The sequence below is a fragment of the Podarcis raffonei genome, chromosome 17 (genome assembly GCF_027172205.1).
Source record: "Podarcis raffonei isolate rPodRaf1 chromosome 17, rPodRaf1.pri, whole genome shotgun sequence".
NCBI lineage: Eukaryota > Metazoa > Chordata > Lepidosauria > Squamata > Lacertidae > Podarcis > Podarcis raffonei.
In genome coordinates, this window is record NC_070618.1 from 33,987,258 (window position 1) to 34,008,423 (window position 21,166).

Here is a 21,166-nt window from a genome sequence, read left to right on the forward strand (position 1 = left end):
AATCTGAAAGAGAAGGAGCGTATAGAGAAATCTCACATTGTTCTAAGCTGCCCTGGGTGCTTTTCTGTGGAACGAGAATGGCAGTGCCCTTGGGGTTACATATGCTTCAGGTTACAGACTCTGCTTACCCAGAAATAGAACTTTGCTTCAGGATGAGAACAGAAATCGTGTGGTGGCGGCAGCGGGAGGCCCCATTAGCTAGAGTGGTACCTCGGGTTAAGAACAGTTTCAGGTTAAGAACAAACCTCCAGAACGAATTAAGTTCTTAACCCGAGGTACCACTGTAGCAGCAGAGAACAATAAGAGAAAGTCTGCAGAAGGAGTTGAAAGTTTGGGCATTCAGAATGTTAAGAACTGCCACAGGAAAAATAGGATCAAAGAAGAAGCTGGCAAGGCAGGCAAACATCACCAGCTTCAAACATCAAGGAAAAGGCACAGCTCTTAATAATGTGACATTTGCTGTGAAGATACAGTTTCATGAGATGGTATCTGGAGATAGAAACTGGTCCCTGGTGGTGCTCTGTTTCTAGATTCTCATTAACTGTTCTTAACTATTCTGGTTTAGACTCCAGCAAGCCAGTGTTGAAGTTTTCCTGGAAGTCCTGAACGTAAATATAGTTTCTCTCCTGTGTTTATTGCATAAGATGCATTGCGCAAGAGATGCCCGCCTAGTTCAAAGAGCATTTTATTGAACGTTACCCTGTTCCTGTTGTATCAGAGGAGGTAAAATGATGTATTATGTTGATCCACAACCTTCAAAACCTTTTGCAGCATTTTCAATTCATACCTTTGCTCAGGACCAGAGAACCTTCAGCCCTCCATATATTCTTGGACTCTTAACTCCCATTAGCCCTCCGCCGCCCATGCATTATTTTGAAGCTTAGAACAGCCTTGTAAAAGAGGCACATGGCGTGATCCCACCCACCCCTGTGCCATTCAATCCACTGATGTGTTGTCTGAATAGGGCTTCTGTAAGAATTCGGAGCTGCTTAAATTAAAACAAGGGAAATTTATCATGTTTCCTGCCCTGTTCAGAACAAGAATAAAAGGACAGAGCCTGCTAAAGGGCCAAGCAGAGGACAGCCTGGCTGTGTGAGAGGGTGGGGGGGGAGAGAGAAAACACTCAACAAGTTTGTTTGGCCTTGTCCAGTTAAATGATTTTCGGTCTCATGTTTCTTCTAATCTAACCCTCTTGGCTCATAGACAAACATATATCAAGTGAAAGCGATCAGTGAAAATATGCTAGCCAGAGTGTAAGGGGGGGATAGACTAATCGCAGGGGTCAGCAAACTTTTTCAGCAGGGGCCAGTCCACTGTCCCTCAGACCTTGTGGGGGGCTGGACTATATTTTTTTGGGGGGGCGAGAATGAATTCCTATGCCCCACAAATAATCCAGAGATGCATTCTAAATAAAAGGACACATTCTACTCATGTAAAAACACGCTGATTCCTGGACCGTCCGTGGGTCTGATTTAGAAGGCGATTGGTCCGGATCCGGCCCCCAGGCCTTAGTTTGCCTACCCATGGACTAATGGGTGATGCTGCCACCAAATATCCCCCCCCCCCCCCGCTTTCCATAGAGACTTCCCAGCAAGGTCTCTGATCCCAAAGGACTTCCTTCTCCCCCTCTTCCTGCCCTCCATATTTAGGAATGCCAAACCACTTTCAGCCCACTGGTGATGGGGTGCTCTTCCACACAGAAGCAATTCCTTCCACTTAGAAAACTGGCGTGCCAGGAGGACGCCTTCTCGGATGCATTTTCTGTTTATATTTTACAGACTCTCACTCGCACTCTTTTGAACCGACCTCACCAAAGCCAGTGTGGCAAAGTGCCAAAGGGGGAAAGCCACAAGTCAGGAAGTACGGTTCAGATCTCACCTCTGCTATTTGTGGCAATAAGCAGGTCATTTCCCTTTTCTGCCTCACCCTGCCCCACCCCCGATCTGCAATATGGGGGATGATAAACCTACCTTGCCGGTTTGTTGCAGGGATTATAATAAGAGACGATATGTGAAGCACTTGGACACAAGTGCTGTGTCAAAAGTTACATGCCATTGTACCAAAATGCTCAGAATATATTTGTGGTATTTTCATGGCCACCTAATCAATGTAGACGCACTAATTCCTAATGGTGTGTGATCTGGCATCTGCACCCTTTATCTCAAGTACTTGTGCAAATTATTGCAATCAAAATAAATACATGCACCCCTTAAATACAAGCCTCCCCACCTATGTCTCTTGTCAGCTATATATTGTCTCGGCTCCAACATCTGCAGGTAAAGTTAATCATCTATGGTGCAAGAAGTAGGCTGAGTTCTGTAATCCAATGTAGAATCCTAGTAGAATACCGTATTTTTCGCTCTATAGGACGCACTTTTTCCCCTTCAAAAATGAAGGGGAGAGGTGACATGCGGCTATTGCAGCAGCCTCTTTAGTCACGAGCCACCTCTCCAGCCGGGAGAGCACGCGCGGGGCTAAAGAAGCCATAGCCCCGCGACCCTCTCCCAGCTGGAGAGGTGACGTGCGACTATGGCAGCAGCCTCTCTGCTGCGCGCCTTTCCGCTGCTCCCCGACCTGCTCTTTGGGGCTGATGGTGGGCTATGGCAGGAGCCCCGCGACCCTATGGCAGGAGCCTCTTTAGCCGCGCGCCACCTCTCCAGCCGGGAGAGCGTGCGTGGAGCTAAAGAAGCCCCGCTTACCCTCTCCTGGCTGGAGAGGTGACACGCGGCTATGGCAGGAGCCTCTTCAACCACACACTACCTCTCCAGCTGGGAGAGCGCGTGCGGGGCTAAAGAAGCCATAGCCCCACGACCCTCTCCCAGCTGGAGAGGTGACGTGCGACTATGGCAGCAGCCTCTCCGCTGCGCTCCTTTCCGCTGCTCCCCGACCTGCTCTTTGGGGCTGGTGGTGGGCTTCCCCCCGCCAGCCCCAAAGAGCAGGTCGAAAGGAACCTGAAGCCTGGTGCGCACCGACCCCTCTCGCTCTCCAGGCTTCCAAGGTAGCCGCCTGAAGGCGACTGAACGCACCTTAAACGGCACCTTGTTTTAGAGGGGGAAAACAAGAGGGGGGAAATTCTCCCCCTCTCTGCGCAGCGCCTCCTGCCGCTTTGCTGAAGGGGCGCTGGGCAGAGAGGGGGAGATTTTTTTTCTTGTTCTCCCCCCTCTAAAGCAAGGTGAGTCCTATTGTCCGGTGCGTCCTATGGTGCGAAAAATACGGTACCTTCCTCCTTTGCAGATGTTCTGAAACAGTTCTTCTCCCTTTCTTTGGACTGCATTGTTAAGACTGCAACTCAGTTCTCGCCTTCTAAAACCCACTTTTACTTCCCCTGCCTGCAGGATATCCTACGAGAGGGTGATACAGACCATGACGGGGAGCTTAATTTTGAGGAATTTGCCCGCTACCTCCAGGAGCGCGAACGCAAACTGCTGCTGATGTTTCACAGCCTGGACCGCAACCATGATGGTATGAAGGCACCTCCAGCTGCTTCTAGCCCAACCTCTGCTGCAGCCTGGAATGAAAACGTATTTGCTCACTTGTTCTTTTATTTATTTATGGCATGCACACTCCATTCTTGAGGCCGAAAAGTTCTCGGGGAGGCTTACCAAAACCAGTTTTGTAAAGATGTTGCTACAAATACCCTTTAGACTCCTTGTGACTTGGCTGCTTTCCCTGAAACACACTTTCACTTACTTTGTTACATTTGCATCCTGTGTGTTATAAGAAAAATACTGCTTATGGGGTATCTAAGAGCCCATATTCCTGCCAACCTAGCAGTTTGAAAGCACGTCAAAGTGCTAGTAGATAAATAGGTACCGCTCCAGCGGGAAGGTAAATGGCGTTTCCATGCGCTGCTCTGGTTCGTCAGAAGCGGCTTAGTCATGCTGGCCACATGACCCAGAAGCTGTCTGCGGACAAACGCCGGCTCCCTCAGCCTATAGAGCGAGATGAGCGCACAACCCCAGAGTCGGCCACGACTGGACCTAATGGTCTGGGGTCCCTTTAAGAGCCTGTATAGAGTCCTTAAGTAGGTTCTCTATCGGTAGGAGAAAATAACAGAGGCCACCTGATCTTTATTAAATTGTTGCAACAGGGTCCCCCACTCCCCCATGCAAGAAGGTAGGAAAGGAGCTCAGAACATTGGTGTGCAAGCTCCTATATAGACTTTTGAAATTGCCTCCCCTGTAGCTCAAGACCACCCCCCAAAACATCATACATACATCACAGAAAGAGGTGGTCCCAGCAGAAATTTGAGTGTGTTGCTTCTCTCCTGTCTGCCAGGATACCTGATAATGCCTTATTATCTGATTACCTTTTCTGGGTAGCCTGGCCATTCCTTTGAGATGGTAAATAGTTCCTGAATCTCTTACGCATATTGATAGTGTGCTCAGCTTAACAGATACTTGCCAGACTGTATTTACAGGGAGGTGTGAGCACCCACAGTTCAAAGAAATCTTTCCCCATTTCCTTCCTCCTTGCAGAGAAATATTTGAGGCCAATTTGGGAGAGTCAAAATGGCTTCAGGATTGTTCTCCTGCACTATTTCAGACACGTGGTTTATATACTTGTACATTTCTAAACATTTATTTTTTATATATATAAGACCTTAGAATTCCTATATCATGTTTCCTCTGAGAAGCACAAGGTGGCATGCATAGAACTCCCCTTCCCCAATTTCTCCTCACAACAACTCTGTGAGGTAGGCCATCCTCAGCGATGGCAACTGGCCCAAGTTGACCCTTGTTTGCTTCACGGCTGAGTACAGAATTGAGCGCTCCTTCAGACTGCTGTTTTTTGCAGGTATAATCCACAGCATGTCATTGATGCAGTGGATTAGTGGTAGATTGACCCTGAACCATTCACCTACCATTTCACTTTGTGGGATGTTCTGCAATGTCCCTCCAGTGTTACTGCATTATCGCTGCCCGGAGGGACGCTCTTGAGCTATGGGGGAAGAGAAGTGGAACAAAACACATGTTTTGGTATAAAAAGCTACAGGCTTTCAGCAGGAATAATCTGTAATTTCAATAATTTTTATTATTTATACTCCGCCCATTTGGCTGGGTTGCCCTGGCCACTCTGGGTGGCTAGGATGTTATGGCAGGAAACGAAGCGGTGTGGCCTCCATGAAACCTTTGCAGGTACAAAGAGTATTGAAAGTGGAATTGCATGTAACTGCTCCGTTACCATCCTGAGCACAAAACATTATGAGTGCACAAAGGAAAGGCTGGTCCTAATCTGACACGCTAGTCTAACCCCTACACCACAGTGGTTGTCCTAACTAAATCTATAGTCATGCAAACCCTGCCCTTTCCCACACCTTCCTGTTCCTCCCCCAGCAAACTGGGTAGACCCCTCCCTGGCTACCTAAAGGTAAAGGTAAAGGTACCCCTGCCCGTACGGGCCAGTCTTGACAGACTCTAGGGTTGTGCGCCCATCTCACTCAAGAGGCCGGGGGCCAGCGCTGTCCGGAGACACTTCCGGGTCATGTGGCCAGCGTGACATCGCTGCTCTGGCGAGCCAGAGCCGCACACGGAAACGCCGTTTACCTTCCCGCTGGTAAGCGGTCCCTGTTTATCTACTTGCTCCCGGGAGTGCTTTCGAACTGCTAGGTTGGCAGGCGCTGGGACTGAACAACGGGAGCGCACCCTGCTGCGGGGATTCGAACCGCCGACCTTTCGATCAGCAAGCCCTAGGGGCTGAGGCTTTTACCAACAGCGCCACCCGCGTCCCACTCCCTGGCTACCTACCCCCCACTTTTTTAAATAAGTGAGGTTCTGATTTATTTTAATGAAAAATAAAGAAATAAAACACCAGGAATTCATCAGTTAAGTGTAAACACATTTTAAATTGTGGCCAAATAGTCCCTGACTGATGATAGTTGAAAGTAAAATATTTTAGAATTGAATTCTGCCATCCACAAGGCTATACCAGTCATGGGGAGGTTCATGACTATTCTTCCCCTCCCCCTGGGGCCCCCACCCCAATCCTGGAGCAAGAAGACCTAACTGCAAAGCTCCCTATTTCCTTTCAGCCTATCATCAGTTTAACTCAGTTTGCACAAGCTTCCCCACACCAACTCCAGATCGTGTGCCTTAAAATGTGGGCCATTCTGTGCATTCCTTGCAGGGACCAGCTAAGAAACGCAGATCGAATAATGACCTATAACTTCCTCCATTTGGGACTCACTTGTGCTAGCTGCATGTCAGAAAAGATGGAGGCGCAGGGATAAAGAGCGTAGGAATTTATGTTCCGTGGGGCTGAAGAGAGCCGGGAAGTGCCTGTTCTGTTCTGCAGCCTTGAATAAAGGACGTCTGTTTGACGGCTCCAAGACAAAACCCAGGCATGGCTGGCCTCCCTCCTTGGCAATCTCTGCCCCAAGGAGTGGGTGGCCTTGCCTCCTGAAGCTCTTTCCAATTCCTACCAGATGACTGTAAATGATAGATGCATGAGACGCACCCAAATGCCAGACTCTGCACGGGTGCCTTTTCCTCCCATTCTGGCCTAGTCAGAACGAACTCCCAGGCCTGTGTCTTATACTCTGAGGCATGGCGGATGATCCTTGTGGAAGCCAGGAGAGGGGTACCTTCTTCAGCTTGAGGGACACATTTCCTTCCGGGCTCCAAATGCCTATGGTGGCCAGGACCAGAGGCAAAAGTAGGCAAAGCCAAAAATGTCAATTTACCTTTGTAGCAGGTGGCTGGTTTTCACATGCTCCTCAAGTGGGGCCCTGGACATTTTGCCGCTAGAGGCAAACCAGAAAATGGGGGGGGGCTGTGTGCCAGTCATGTACCCACTCTTATGCCCCTGCCCCCCGCCATGTGGCAGTGGGCAGAGGAGGAGGGGGCTGACAAGCGCAGAAGGCGGATCTGCCACTTCTCCCAGCTTTCCGGAGCCTGCTGCCCTGAAGCAACTGCCTCACCTTGCCTCATGGCTGGGCCGGCCCTGTCCTCAAGCAAGACGCACCATCAGAGTTCAAGGACACATTTCAGCCGGGCAAAAGCACTCAAGGAGGGTGCAAAGCAGGGGTGCTGAGACACGTGACCTGGGAAGACGGGGTTTGTGAAGGAGGAAAAGTCCTGAGGGGGCAGCTAGAGAGGCTCAGAGGGCTTCATCTGGCCCCCTCAGGCCCAAGGTTGCCATCATTAGTGGAGGTTCCAAAGGGACTGATCCAACTTGGGGACTGGTTGGTTTAGCAAGTCATCTTAGAGCTGGCTCCTATCTGGCCCTGGAATCAAAGTCCTCTGTATGGTGGGGGCATGACAGCAAGCCCTGAATGTGCCACATTCTTCCTGCCCCCACCCTCCACGAAAAGGGCAGAGGGATACAGAGGCCTCAGTCATACACCTGGAGACTTTGTGTGCCTCATCAGTATTTACTGTGGAAGACAGAGCAGGTGGAAGGTGGATCACATGAGTGAAGCTAATATTTGTACAGGGAGTTTTGCATGTGTTCACCTTGCACTGTGAGGGTGGTTTATGATCTTAAGCTTTGAGTTGCTCCCAGACTTGGCCAAGCAAGGAACCTACACATGGAGTGTGTGTGTGCGCGCACAAGCGCACACCAAGTCTTTGAGTATCTGACCCTCTGGCTGAGTCTGCTTCTGCTTCATGTTACAGCCGCAATGTGAAGGCCACATTGAATGGCTGTATGCCGTATACAGAGTGGACTTCCACTTGGATTGATTCCCACTTCTCCATGGGATAAGACTCCCTCCATATACAGGATGACCACCACACAGGGACAGAAAATGCCCTAAGAAATTTCCGTATGCTTATCAACAATGTGTCAAGTGATGCTTGAGGAGATGTGAGAAGGGCTCTTTGTTGCAACAGGGATGAGGGTCACGGCTACACTCTTCACAATCCACAACTGCATGGCAATGACCTTTTTTATGAAGTGGAAATTGCCATGGGGCCTTGGGGAATATATGTGTTCCTACTACTTTGCCGATCGCATGGTCGGCGGTTCGAATCCCCGTGGCGGGGTGAGCTCCCGTCTTTCGGTCCCAGCTCCTGCCCACCTAGCAGTTCAAAAGCACCCCTAAGTGCAAGTAGATAAATAGGTATCGCTTTCTAGCAGGAAGGTAAACGGCGTTTCCGTGTGCTGCGCTGGTGCTGGCTCGCCAGAGCAGCTTCGTCACGCTGGCCACATGACCCGGAAGTGTCTCCGGACAGCGCTGGCCCCGGGCCTCTTAAGTGAGATGGGAGCACAACCCTAGAGTCAGACACGACTGGCCCATACGGGCAGGGGTACCTTTACTTTTTTTACTACTTTGGGAGGGACTCGGGTGGCGCTGTGGGTTAAACTACAGAGCCTAGGACTTGCCGATTAGAAGGTCGGTGGTTCGAATCCCCACAATGGGGTGAGCTCCCGTTGCTCGGTCCCTGCTCCTGTCAACCTAGCAGTTCAAAAGCACGTCAAAGTGCAAGTAGATAAATAGGTACTGCTCCGGCAGGAAGGTAAACGACGTTTCCGTGCGCTGCTCTGGTTCGCCAGAAGCGGCTTAGTCTTGCTGGCCACATGACCTGGAAGCTGTACGCCGGCTCCCTCGGCCAATAAAGCGAGATGAGTGCCGCAACCCCAGAGTCTGCCACGACTGGACCTAGTGGTCAGGGGTCCCTTTACCTTTACCTCACTACTTTGGGGGTCTTCCTTCTTAGCCTTCCCTTCCCCTTGCTCTGATTATGATTTCATGTAAAGTGTTACAGCTTGGGTTCACAGCTATACAATAGTAAACCAGTCTTGCCTTTTGAAAGGCAGACATTATGCAAGCGAAGCTTTCACAGGCGCTGAGGGGCAAAGCTTCGCTGTTAAAAGGCAGGGGAGGAGAGGCAACGTGAAAAACCACCACTGGCGATCCTGCTGCTTCTGAATCGGAGCCCCTTTAGAGCACAGGGTAGACTTGAAAAGTGGGCTGTTAAACATACCAGATGGCGGGTGAATGTTTGGGACAAAGCCGAAAGCTTGGAGGGAGCACAGACCGCTAAGTCAGTGAGTGCTGCAAGCCCTAGTGGCGTCCGACAAAAATCTGGAATGCACCGGGCTGCTTTTGCCAAGCCTCTCCTTCCCGCATCTAGTACAATCAGTTCAAAAACTATTCTGTTTCTTCCAAAACATGTCTGAAGGGGGCTTGTTTCAACAAGATGACCACCTGCACCTCCTGTTCGGTGAGTCTTCCTGCCTAGCCAGAACTCCAGGGAGAGGGCCAGAGGCCATAAATGGGCAGTTCTGTCTACTTGGAGATAGGAAAAGCCCCCAGGACCATGTCGTGAAGCATCCTGTATCACAGTGGCCAACCAGATGTCTAAAGGATGCCTAAGGCATCAGCCATTCCCCCACTTGTGGTTCTTGACAACTGGTATACAATACAGCCACAGAGGTTACTTTTAAAAAAACCAAAAACACAGGTTTAAAGACTCATAGGAGGGGGCGTGGAGAGAGAGGCACAGCTCAAAAGACTTATTGAAACAAGCCTTTGTCCCATTATTAAATAAATCATAAGCCCATCTGATCCCACCTGTCCTGCTGTGACCTTGCAACTCTTGGCTGACTCTGCAATATGCAGTAGACATCTGTAATATTGTCCCAAAGGGAAAGAATAAGAAGAAAGGCATCAGAATGGGGGGGAGAAGGAGGGGGAGAACAAGAGCACAGAGAACAACTGACTGTTCCTTTAAATATACAAAAAGGTTGTCCACTACTCGTGGGGTCACTCATCAGACTCTCAGACCCTCCAAGTGTCCTTGTTTTCCAGGGATGTCCCTGACTGAGTGAAGCTGTCCTGGTTTCTGATTTGATACCAGAATGTCCCACTTTTCCTTGTTGTTGTTTAGTCGTTTAGTCGTGTCCGACTCTTCATGACCCCCTGGACCAGAGCACGCCAGGCACTCCTGTCTTCCACTGCCTCCCGCAGTTTGGTCAGACTCTTGTTTGTGGCTTTGAGAACACTGTCCAGCCATCTCATCCTCTGTCGTCCCCTTCTCCTTGTGCCCTCCATCTTTCCCAACATCAGGGTCTTTTCCAGGGAGTCTTCTCTTCTCATGAGGTGGCCAAAGTATTGGAGCCTCAGCTTCACAATCTGTCCTTCCAGTGAGCACTCAGGGCTGATTTCCTTCAGAATGGAGAGGTTTGATCTTCTTGCAGTCCATGGGACTCTCAAGAGTCTCTTCCAGCACCATAATTCAAAAGCATAAATTCTTCAGCAATCAGCCTTCTTTATGGTCCAGCTCTCACTTCTATACATCACTACTGGGAAAACCATAGCACTTTTCCTTAGGATGTCCCTATTTTCACTGGAGAAATGTCAGAGGGTATGGAGTTATTCAACCCCCAAGCTGTCAGAAGGCAATCCTGTATAAAGAAGTTTTTTTAACGTTCAACATTTAATTATGTTTTTATATATGTTGGAAGCTGCCCAGAGTGGCTGGGGCAACCCAGTAAGATATGTGGGGTATAAAATAGTAAAAATATCATTATGGAATGGGACGTCCCTATTTTCAACAGAGAAATGTTGGAGGGTATGGCCTCTGTGCACACACGGTGCCAGAGACAGCTTGTTGATTTAAAGAAAGTTGGAAGTGGTTGGGGAAAGTTTTGATTCCCTCTTTCAAACTGCCTTCAACTGAAGAAACTATGGTCAAGTAACAACCATAATGTGGATAATGATCTTGTTTTGTTTCCTGGAGATGTTTTGGTTTTGGCCCAAATCCAAATGGAGGCTATTAAAGATCCATTAACCAGCAGTCATTCAACCCTACCCTGCAGTAGTTTCAGGATTTCTCGTTGCCCCGTGCCCTTTGTGGTTATCTAGTGTACCTTTTACACTGTGTGTGTATATACATTTGTGTGGAGGCAACTGTAGGCTGATAATTGCTAGAGAAGGCAGGTTTCTCTTAAGCTAGGTTCCAAAAATATGTGTGCTGCTGCTTGTTGGACTTAACAATATGGAGAAACAAAAATTAGAAGAATCCAGTGGATTTAGATGCAGCCATGGCAGCCATTTTGCCTAGACAACTGCAACAAGGTTATTCAGGGCTGCCCTAGATGACTGTTCAGAAACTTCAACCACTGTAAAACACCCGGGATGTTCTCCAAAGCCGGAAGCTGAGCATCTTCCAGAACACTGGCACACAGTTTTATTAGGACTCAAAAGTTTAAACAATTAGTCAGTTAACCTAACTGGGCTAAAACTTAGGTGACTAAAAAGATTCCTCTGATTAATTAGGAGGCAGCCTTTATGTTGTTTTTGTTAGATTTATTATATGTCCTTCATATGAAGTTCCTATTGTTTAAAGCCAACCACAAATGCAAAGCCACTAATGCAAAACCAATAACACATTAATTAGCAATTTTCAGGTAGATAGGGCGAAATACTTGATTCCTTGGGATAGCTCTGTTGAAAGAGGATGAAACTCTTAATCTCAGGGTTGCTGTGGGTTACAGCCCCACGCTGGGGGAAAAATTATTGCATTTCAGACGGTTTGACTAGATGACTCTTGTGGTCCCTTCCAACTCTACAATTCTATGAACTCTACGATTCTATGATCCTCTATTTTCCAGAGTTTAGGAAATCACTTAGTGAAATGCTGAGCTTTTTGGACAGAACTGATACAGTTCTGCACGCTAATGAAGGGCCAAAGAACTCTTACAAACTCAGTCCGACAAATCCTTGTTGTGCTTGTTTTAGACAATGTCCACCTGCATTTAGTAAAACAGTGGTGTCTTACAAACAGTATGTTTTCTGTAGCTTAAGGTCAGGCTTTTAATATGCTCTATTGCAGAAGATCTAAATCCTGGCCCACATTCTGCCAGAGAGGCGCTGCTTGCCAAGATGTACACAGGACATGCGTTTATTTTGTCCTCTGCTCACCTCTGGCCAAACAGGCTTTGCAGGTTTTTGAAACTATACAGGACCTATTCAACAAGGGCAAAAGTAGAATCAGTGAGCAGCGCTTCCTCTTTCTAGGAGCAAGCACATTTCAGGGGCTGAAAGCATGCAAGGAAGGGACACTTAGCAATGCAGCGCCTCTTTAATACTCAGAATGAAAATAATACATTTTGTGCTACCAAAGTTCTGATACACTATTCTTTCCCATCTCTTGGGCAAATGTGATCATTCTTAATGAAATTGTTAAATGACCTCTCGTACAAGAACAGCCAGCTTTTCCATTTCAGTCACACACTGTGCTTTCTTCAAGCATTTGGAAACCTCGGGGAGCGCTTCATTTTGTTGTATCTTACTAAAGCAACATACCGTACCTCTCTTTTATTCGGAGCTTAATCTCTCAGTTTCTTTTTAATCTGGACCCCAGGGGCCAAGTGAAGTCTTTTTCTTATCCACCCCCCTTTAAATAGGCCTCCTTTGGGATATTGCTGTGCATTCCTGCCTCAAGCTTTCCCGACTGCAGCAAACCAATGGGGAATTTTGGCAAACCAAACATAACCTTTGGGGGAAATGGGAAGCAGAGAGACTGAAATCGACAGACTCTGACTTACAGTACATGTTGGCAGCATCAGTTAGTTTGAACTTAATCAGGATTTCGTGATGAGGAAGTTTCCTACCCTGTGCTTTCCTAGCAAAATGAATGCTCCTGCTCCTTCTATTATTATTTTTTTTAAAGATATTTATTAAAGTTTTCAATTTTTTATGCAAACAAAAAACAAACCAAAAAACTAAAAAAAACATATAGTTCATAATACATACTTTTCAATAACATATTTCTCTGACCTCCTCATACCTCTCCTTCTTGTATTCCATTTCAAATTATTTGCTCAGCAAATCCTTAACTTAAAGCATTACAGCTTATAATAACACCTTGTTTTCTATCCAATCCTTTTTTTTCATATTCCTTTATATCATTACAGCTAGAAACCACTCAATTTCAATCCAGCATCATTCAACATTCCTTAATTTTACTCCTGCTCCTTCTATATCTCCGGGTAGAATAAAGTTAATTGTGAAGCTGTATACATACAGGAACAGCTGTATAATAAACACATCAGCTACTGTTCTGTATCTGCAGAAAGTTCCTGGTTTTGCCTGCATCCGAAGCAGGGATGGGGAGCCTGCGGTCCTCCAGCTGGTGTTAGACTCGTACTCCCATCAGTCCCAGCCACTGCAGCCAATAGTCAGGGATGATGGGAGCTGCAGTCCAACTTTATAGGGAGGGCTACCTGAAAGACCTACATTGGCTCCCTGTACATTTCCGAGCACAATTCAAAGTGTTGGTGCTGACCTTTAAAGCCCTAAACGGCCTTGGCCCAGTATACCTGAAGAAGAATCTCCACCCCCACCATTCAGCCCAGACGCTGATGTCCAGCGCCAAGGGCTCACTGTGAGGTTACAGAGAACCAGGCAGAGGGCCTTCTCGGTAGTGGCACTCGCCCTGTGGAACGCTCTCCCTTTAGATGTCAAAGAGATCAATAACTATCTGAAGGCAGCCCTGTTTAGGGAAGTTTTTAATGTTTGATGTTGTTATTATTATTATTATTATTATTATTATTATTATTATTATTACCCAGCCATATGGGTGGGGTATAAATATTATTACTATTATTATTATTACTCAGACAGATGGGTGGGGTATAAATAATAATAATAATAATAATAATAATAATAATAATATATTATTATTATTATTATTATTATTATTATTATCATCATCATCATCATCATCATCATCATCATCATCATCTAAAGCTTTCTTCATTGCCTGGTACCCTCTTCTGACTATGCTTACTGCTTCATGCCCCCACGTTAGCAATAGTCCTCTCCAGTGTGTGCGCACACAACAGCATCTCTGAGATGTAAATATTGGGGAGGGTCTTTTCCAGAACTGTAGGAGGCTTCCTTCTTTCTCCTCTGGCGATAGCACCCCCTTGCACCACCTCTCTAGCCCTCTCTGTCTCTCTTCCAGGTGGGATGCCGGCAGGGGGCTCAGTGGGGGAATCCCAAAGGCTGGTATGGCTGCCTGTATGGTGTCTCCCTCCCCACCCTGACCGCATGCAGCCCTGGGCCAGCAACAAAATTGCTACCCCTTCACCCACCCAACTTCCACCCCTTCAAGAAATCCCTCAAAACCAACTGAGTCCTTTTGCGCTTCCGCAGGTCTGCAGCCCAGGAAGCTGTGGGCACATCTCACTTCCTCCCATTGGGGGACCCTGTAGAACCCTCTTGGCATAGCTGTCAACCGTCCCTTATTTGGCGGAAACTCTCTTATCCCAGCGCCGTTTCCCGCTGCTGTCCCGGACCGATGATGTCCCTTAAATTTCCCGGGTTTCATGCTCGCCCGGCTCGGGAGGGAAGCAGCGGCTCGGGGTCCTCCGCCGCGAGAGAGAGCACGCGCACGAGCTGCCGCGTCTCCATCTCTCCCTTTTCCCCCTCAGGGGCGCGTCGTGAGGAGACGGGTGGCGGTGGGCGGGCAGGCAGCCCCTCTCTTGCGAGACTTCCGCCACACTGCCAGGGGAAGCCAGAGGCGGCGGCGGCGGCTGAGGAGGCGGCCTGAGGGAGGAGGAAGAGGAGGAGGAAGAAGAGGAGAGGATGGGGAGGGACGCAGAAGGGTGGCGCTTCAGCGGCCGCCACAGCGCCGCAACCACCTCATGCCAGGCTCGCGGGCGGCGTGGGCAAGAGTCTCCCTCCCTCTCTCTCTCTCTTGGGCGGCGAAGGGCCGATGGAACTCCTCGCGCCAGGACGACGGCAGCCCCGACGTGCTGCTTAGCATACCCTCCAACCAGTGCAGCATCTTAATGTAATGATTTCCCCCTCTGCATCCCTTTCATAACTCTATTTTTATAAATCATTTGTCCATCCATAGTTCAAATTTTTACTACAAGATTTTTGTCAATCCTACCAATGTATGTAACTCTTTACAATAGCTTTTCAAATAAATTTTAAATTTTCCCCATTCTTTATTAAAGAGGTCCTCTTCCTGGTTTCTAATTCTGCCTGTAAGCTTTGCCATCTCGACGTCGTTCATCAGTTTTGTCTGCCACTCTTCTTTGGTCAGAGTTGTAGACCCTTAGAATCATCTAGTCCAACCCCCTGCAAAACACAGTCAGGGGCAGCAAAAGCAGCATGGCTCCATCAGTGCCAGATTTCTGTATAAGCTAAGCCAAAATCCCTTATTTTGGCTGCTGATCCCTTATTTTCGAGGCTGCTGGCCCCTTATTTTCAAATCTGTAAGTTGACAGCTATGCCTCTTGGCTCCCCAGCTTCTCCTAACTCATCAGTAGCTTAAGATGCACCCTGGTTCCTCCAGACAGACGGACCTTCTTTTCTTCTGTGCTTGTGCTGCAGGCCACATTGACGTGTCCGAGATCCAGCAAACCTTCCACAGCCTGGGCGTTTACATCTCCCTGCAGCAAGCGGAGAAAATTTTGCACAGGTGAGGCTGTCACTACCCTTGCTTTGAACTCCCACCTCCCTGACCCCCACAGTCCCAGTGGGCCCTAGCCCACACTGGCTTCCCCTTCCTTCAGACTCACTCTACTCTATTTTGTGTGTGTTGCAGCATAGACAAGGATGGCACCATGACCATTGACTGGCATGAGTGGCGAGACCACTTCCTCCTCAATCCGTTGGAGAACATGGAGGAGATCGTATACTACTGGAAGCACTCAACGGTAAACCCGTTTACTAGTCCTCTCCAGACCTGAGGTTGTTGTTCTCCACTCCGATTCATTGATTCTCAACATGGAAAAAATAGGGTTATATGAATGGAGATAGATAGATGATAGATATAGATCGATCGATCGATATGTTGTTGTTTTTGTTTGTTTGTTTGTTTAGTCGTCTTATTTGTTTTCGACTCTCCATGACCCCATGAACCAGAGCATGCCTTGGAAACTCTCACTTTCTTCTCAAAGCTTCTCCTTTTTTATGTCCATTGAGTTTTCTTGGCAAAATACTGGAGTGGTTTGCTAGTTCCTTCTCCAGGTGGATCACATTTAGTCTAAACTCTTGGCTATGACCTGTTCGTCTTGGGTGGCCTTGCACGGCATAGCTCTTAGCTTCTTGGGGTTATTCAAGCCCCTTTGCCACATCCAGGCAATGATGTTTTATATATAATAGGTAAAGGGACCCCTGACCATTAGGTCCAGTCGTGACCGACTCTGGGGTTGCGGCGCTCATCTCGCTTTATTGGCCGAGGGAGCCAGTGTACAGCTTCCGGGTCATGTGGCCAGCATGACTAAGCCGCTTCTGGCAAACCAGAGCAGCGCACGGAAACGCCGTTTACCTTCCCACCGGAGCGGTACCTATTTATCTACTTGCGCTGGTGGGCTTTCGAACTGCTAGGTTGGCAGGAGCAGGGACCGAGCAATGGGAGCTCACCCCGTCACGGGGATTCGAACTGCTGACCTTCTGATCGGCAAGTCCCATATATATATATATATATATATATATATATATATATGAGAAGGAGAATAGTTGGTATTCAGTTTGGATTTAATTGGACTGAGTGATGGGCCTCACAAAATATTTTTCATATGCAGCCCTCTAGGAGAGAATAGTCATATGTTCCAGGTAGAGGCTTTAGTGTGGTTTTTAAAATGGATTTTCTCAGCTGAGAAGGCAAATAAAGGAATAGATCTTACAATCTCTGATAACTTGTCCCCAAGTTGTTTTTGTTGTATTACAGGCAGTTGGTTTAATCTGGCCCCAGTGGCAGTTTATTTCCTGGAGCAAAATCCTAAAAAAAGAGTGGCTGGATGGGCAGGGTCTAAATAATAAATTAGTAGTAGTAGTGGTATGCTCACGATTGCCCAGAACAGTGCCTTTCAGTCATCAAGTGCCTGGAGTCAGCAGGAATGTTTTAAAATATCTCCTGAAAGCCAGTAATGAGGGAGAGAGATGCACCTCCCTAGGGAAAAAAAGGTAAAGGTACCCCTGCCCGTACGGGCCAGTCTTGACAGACTCTAGGGTTGTGCGCTCATCTCACTCTAGAGGCCGGGAGCCGGCGCCGTCCGCAGACATTTCTGGGTCACGTGGCCAGTGTGACATCGCTGCTCTGGCGAGCCTGCACCAGCGCAGCACACGGAACGCCGTTTACCTTCCCCCTATTAAGCGGTACCTATTTATCTACTTGCACTTTTTAAGGGTGCTTTCAAACTGCTAGGTGGGCAGGAGATGGGACCGAAGGACGGGAGCTCACCCCGCCGCGGGGATTCGAACCGCCGACCATACGGTCGGCAAGTCCTAGGCACTGTGGTTTTACCCACAGCGCCACCCGCAACCCTTTCCCTAGGGAAAGCATTCCATAAATGGAAAGCACTGTTTTAGGTAGCTGGGTCTCAAGCCATTTAGGGCTTGATGTGAATTTGGACTGGTCGTTCACTGGCAGCCAGTGCAGCACTTTCAGGATCTGTTGTGCAGGGTCCTATCAGGCATTCTGCACCACCTGCAGCCTCCAAACCATCTTTGAGGTAGTCCTACACACAGCACATTACCGTAGTCCATATGGGAGGTCATCAGAGCATGGTCAAGGGAGGCCGGACTATCCTGATCTAGGACTGGCCATAGCTGGCAAAGCATTCTAGGCATAAGCACTCCTAGCTGTAGAAGCTACATGAGACTCTGCTGACCTATCAGAATCCTGAAGTACTGGAGTACTCCCAGACTATCAATCTGTTACTTTAGGGAGAGGGACATCCTCGCCGGAAGCAAATACCAGGCTTGTACTGTCTGCTTTTCCACGCTCAACACCAGTGAATAAAAACAACTCATTAAAATGCAGCAAACCTGTAGGAAACCATCCCCACTGGAAAGTTGCCATTGGGAAAAGGCTGCTCCTAGAATCGCCTGCCCCTCAAGGAAGCCGGGAGCGTGAAGCATAGCCAGGAGCCAAGGATTTCCACGGAACAGCAAGGAAGCTTCCTGTGATGTCCCCCCATCTCCCTTTCCACCCTTCCTGAACTCTACAGGAGGCGGGAGGAAATAGGAAGGGAAATAGTTCAGATCTCTGGACAGGGTGCTGGCCAAGGCCCTCTTTCTTCACTGTCCTGTTCCAGCCACGCTAATCTCATCAGCCGATCGGAACAGGGAAGATTAAAGTTTATATTTAAACACAATGTGTGTCTCTCCCCTCCCGGTTTGCCAGACTTTGCCCACAGTGTCAGCTGGAAGGCCAGGGGAGACAGGGGCTTGGTCACTTTCAAGGCCCTCTAAGGCACAATCCTCACCTTAAACTCTTTGCTCTCCAACATGCCCTGTTGAACTCAGATCTGACTATTTCACCAGCATCCCTCGAGAGAGATATAAGAGATGGCAGCCGATGAACTCCAGGTGTTGAGTCCTCCACTGAGAGAGGACTGGGGAGCCTGTGGGTGGAATGGGTCAGAGGCCAAGAGCCCAGGCCGTCCTGCCACCATCTGGGAAGAAGATCTCTTGCCCATGATCCCTTTAGATGAGCGGGAACTGTGCAAGAGCACAGCAGCCCTGTGTAGCTTCCATTCACTTCAATATGGTGCATGTCGGAATATTTCCCGATGATTATGCACCAGGCTCCCTGGGTGGGGTCTGTGTGTGCTGTTGGGCCTTTCTGCCTTAGGCCCCAAAAACATCTCGCGTCAGCCCAGAGGAACCAACTCCTAGGGGATGAGGTCCTTTCAGCCCCCCAAAAATGATGTCATAGCTGTCAACGTTTCCCTTTTTTTAAGGGAAATTCCCTTATTCCGAATAGGATTCCTCGCAAGAAAAGGGAAAAGTTGACAGCTATGAATGGTGTGTGTGAGCCATATCTTGTAATTGATTATGCAAGGTGGAGCTTACCTGCCCCCCCCAATTTTTTTTATTCAAGTTGCACCCCTACGCCAACCCTTCCCCTGGGTTCCATTTCTTTCTGACTCCTCTCTTGACATTGGGGGCCAGCCCCCTTCCCTGCTCTGCGTGTCTGTAATCCACAGGTGCCGATGGGATTGGCTCTCGCACCCAAGCCCCTCCCCCTGATTATCCCTCCAATCCCATTAGGAGATTGCAGGAGGGTTTATTGTGTGCCCTCCTTGTGGTGCCCTGCACTTTCCTGCGCATTCCCGGCATGGAAGACCTGTCTCCCGTCAGGAAGGGCCCCGATGGCCAGAGCACCTCGGAGATCCATGGGAACTCAAGGCTGCTGTCCCTGGCTGAGCTGTGGGAAAGTGACTACAGGCGCCCCAAAGGCTTCGAGTCCATCCTGGGGGAGCATGAGATGGTAGGGCTAAGTCTCCGTGGCTGGGGCTTTCTTTTCTTCCCCTCCTAACCCACAGACTGCCTTGAGGTCCCAAGGCATCTCTTCAGAATCCCTGGCTGGCATTCCACTATGTTTTACTCAGAGTAGACGCATTGGCATTAATGAATGTGACTAAGTTGGATCCATTGATTTCAACAGGTCTACTCTATTGGATCCAGGCTCCCTGTTTCTTCCCCACCCCCTTTTACCTCTCTAAGCCAGTATGCTCAATTTCCATTGCGTCGCTCAGGACCAAACCAGATGTTGCCATGTTCCCTTGCTTCCTGTGGCAGCTGTGGACAGACGCTTGTGGTGGCGATAGGTAGCATGGTGACCTCTGGGTGATGTTGGCCTCCCACTCCTGCAGCCCCAGTTAACACGGTCAGCGGTCAAGGATGATGGGAGACGGTGTGATAGGAATTTTATGGTCTTAGACATATGTTAAATGTTCATAGGTGTACCAACCAAGCACATACATAGATCAGCACAGGAAGACTGACCTGGAACCATTTTGATTCCCAAACTGACCAAATGTTTTCTCTGCAAGGTCAAAGGAAAATGGAAAAGCCTCCCCATTGTCTTTTCCTTCACAAATCCTGTCTTAAGGGTATGTCTGTGTTTGAATAGCGTGTGGCCCAGGAACTAAGTATTTATCATTACAAAAGACTAGCCAGGCTACCCAGGAAATCCAATCAAGTAACCTGCCAGACAGGAGATAAACAACGACAGGAGAAAAACAACATTCAAATGTTCTGTTTTAGACCGCCTTTTTTGTGATGTAGGTATGATGTATCTGAGGGGTGGTCTTAGGTTACACCCCTTCTGTGATGTATGTATGTTTCTGGGGGTGGTCTTGATCTACAGGGTGGCAATTTCAAAAGTCTTTATAAGGTCTTGCACACCATTTTTCTAGGTCCCTCCTTTCTCCTGCGGGTGAGGGGAGCACCCTGTGTGTGAAGGGAGCACCCTGTTGCAACAGATCAATAACGATCAAGCTTACTAACTGCTTTGCTTCTCAATATTCTCTGGTTGGCCTCTGTTATTCTCTCCTACCAATAGGGAACCTATGTAAGGACTCTATATGGGCTCTTGGATACCCCATAAGGGAAAAGGGCATTTTTTGTTTACAACAGACGGCCACCTGGGCTACCCCTGCTGCACAGAACCTGTCGCTCAGTGCAGAATGAGGCTTGTGGTGCACTGCTTTTGTAGGAAAGAGTAACACCTGAGGGTGTGTCTCGACCCGTTCAGTTCAACAGGTCTTCCCCACTGTCACTGAAAGCAGCACAGGGGCAGCTGTTGCCCATCAGAACCTATTCCGTTCTTCTGTCCCCAACAAGCACAGTGCTATCAGGTTTCTCTGTGTAAAACTTTCCTGCAATTAGTTTGGACGGATTTGTGTGTTAAATCTGTGTCCTAGCCTACCCCGCACCCCACTCCCAGAGAGCTCACAGCAGCATGTATGCCTCTTTCCCCCACGTCTGCTTTATCCCCACAACTCGGTGAATTAGGTTAGGGTGAGATGTTCCACCTACCCTACAGTCATGCAGTGAGCCTTGCCTTATTTCACTCTCAGCGAAATATTATTTCTTTAATAAAAATTGCACAAATTTGCCATCTCACTATAGAAGTGTCACTCTTTCCCAGGGCCGGATTTAGGTTTGATGAGGCCCTAAGCTACTGAAGGTAATGGGGCCCTTGATATGTCCAGCTGTCCTTTGCCAACAACAAATTGTCACTGTATTTATGTGTTGAATATATGCTGTATGGTAATTTATGGACATAACAAATAGGAGCCTACACAACACAAAATACAGTTGCTGTATGTGGGTTTTATTTATTTCTTTTTTATCTTACATTTTGGAAATGTACATCCAGGTGTTTCTTTTCCTTTAATTTTTTTTTGGGGGGCCCCACTCTCTTGGGGCCCTAAGCTATAGCTTGTTTAGCTTATACGTAAATCC

The 21,166-nt window shown here is 48.3% G+C and overlaps 1 protein-coding gene across 2 annotated transcripts in view; it reads left to right on the plus strand.

Annotated features, from left to right (window-relative positions):
* Positions 1–21,166, plus strand: part of LOC128405188 (calcium-binding mitochondrial carrier protein SCaMC-3) — a 48,690-nt gene that overhangs the window by 15,531 nt on the left and 11,993 nt on the right. The window contains exons 2-4 of one of the 2 annotated variants that reach the window (XM_053371532.1): positions 3,336–3,462; positions 15,296–15,383; positions 15,510–15,621. In XM_053371532.1, coding sequence (XP_053227507.1) covers positions 3,336–3,462; positions 15,296–15,383; positions 15,510–15,621 — 327 coding nt within the window. Of the gene's footprint in view, positions 1–3,335; positions 3,463–15,295; positions 15,384–15,509; positions 15,622–21,166 lie in introns of those variants that run through there. The other variant, XM_053371533.1, reaches the window with a different exon arrangement.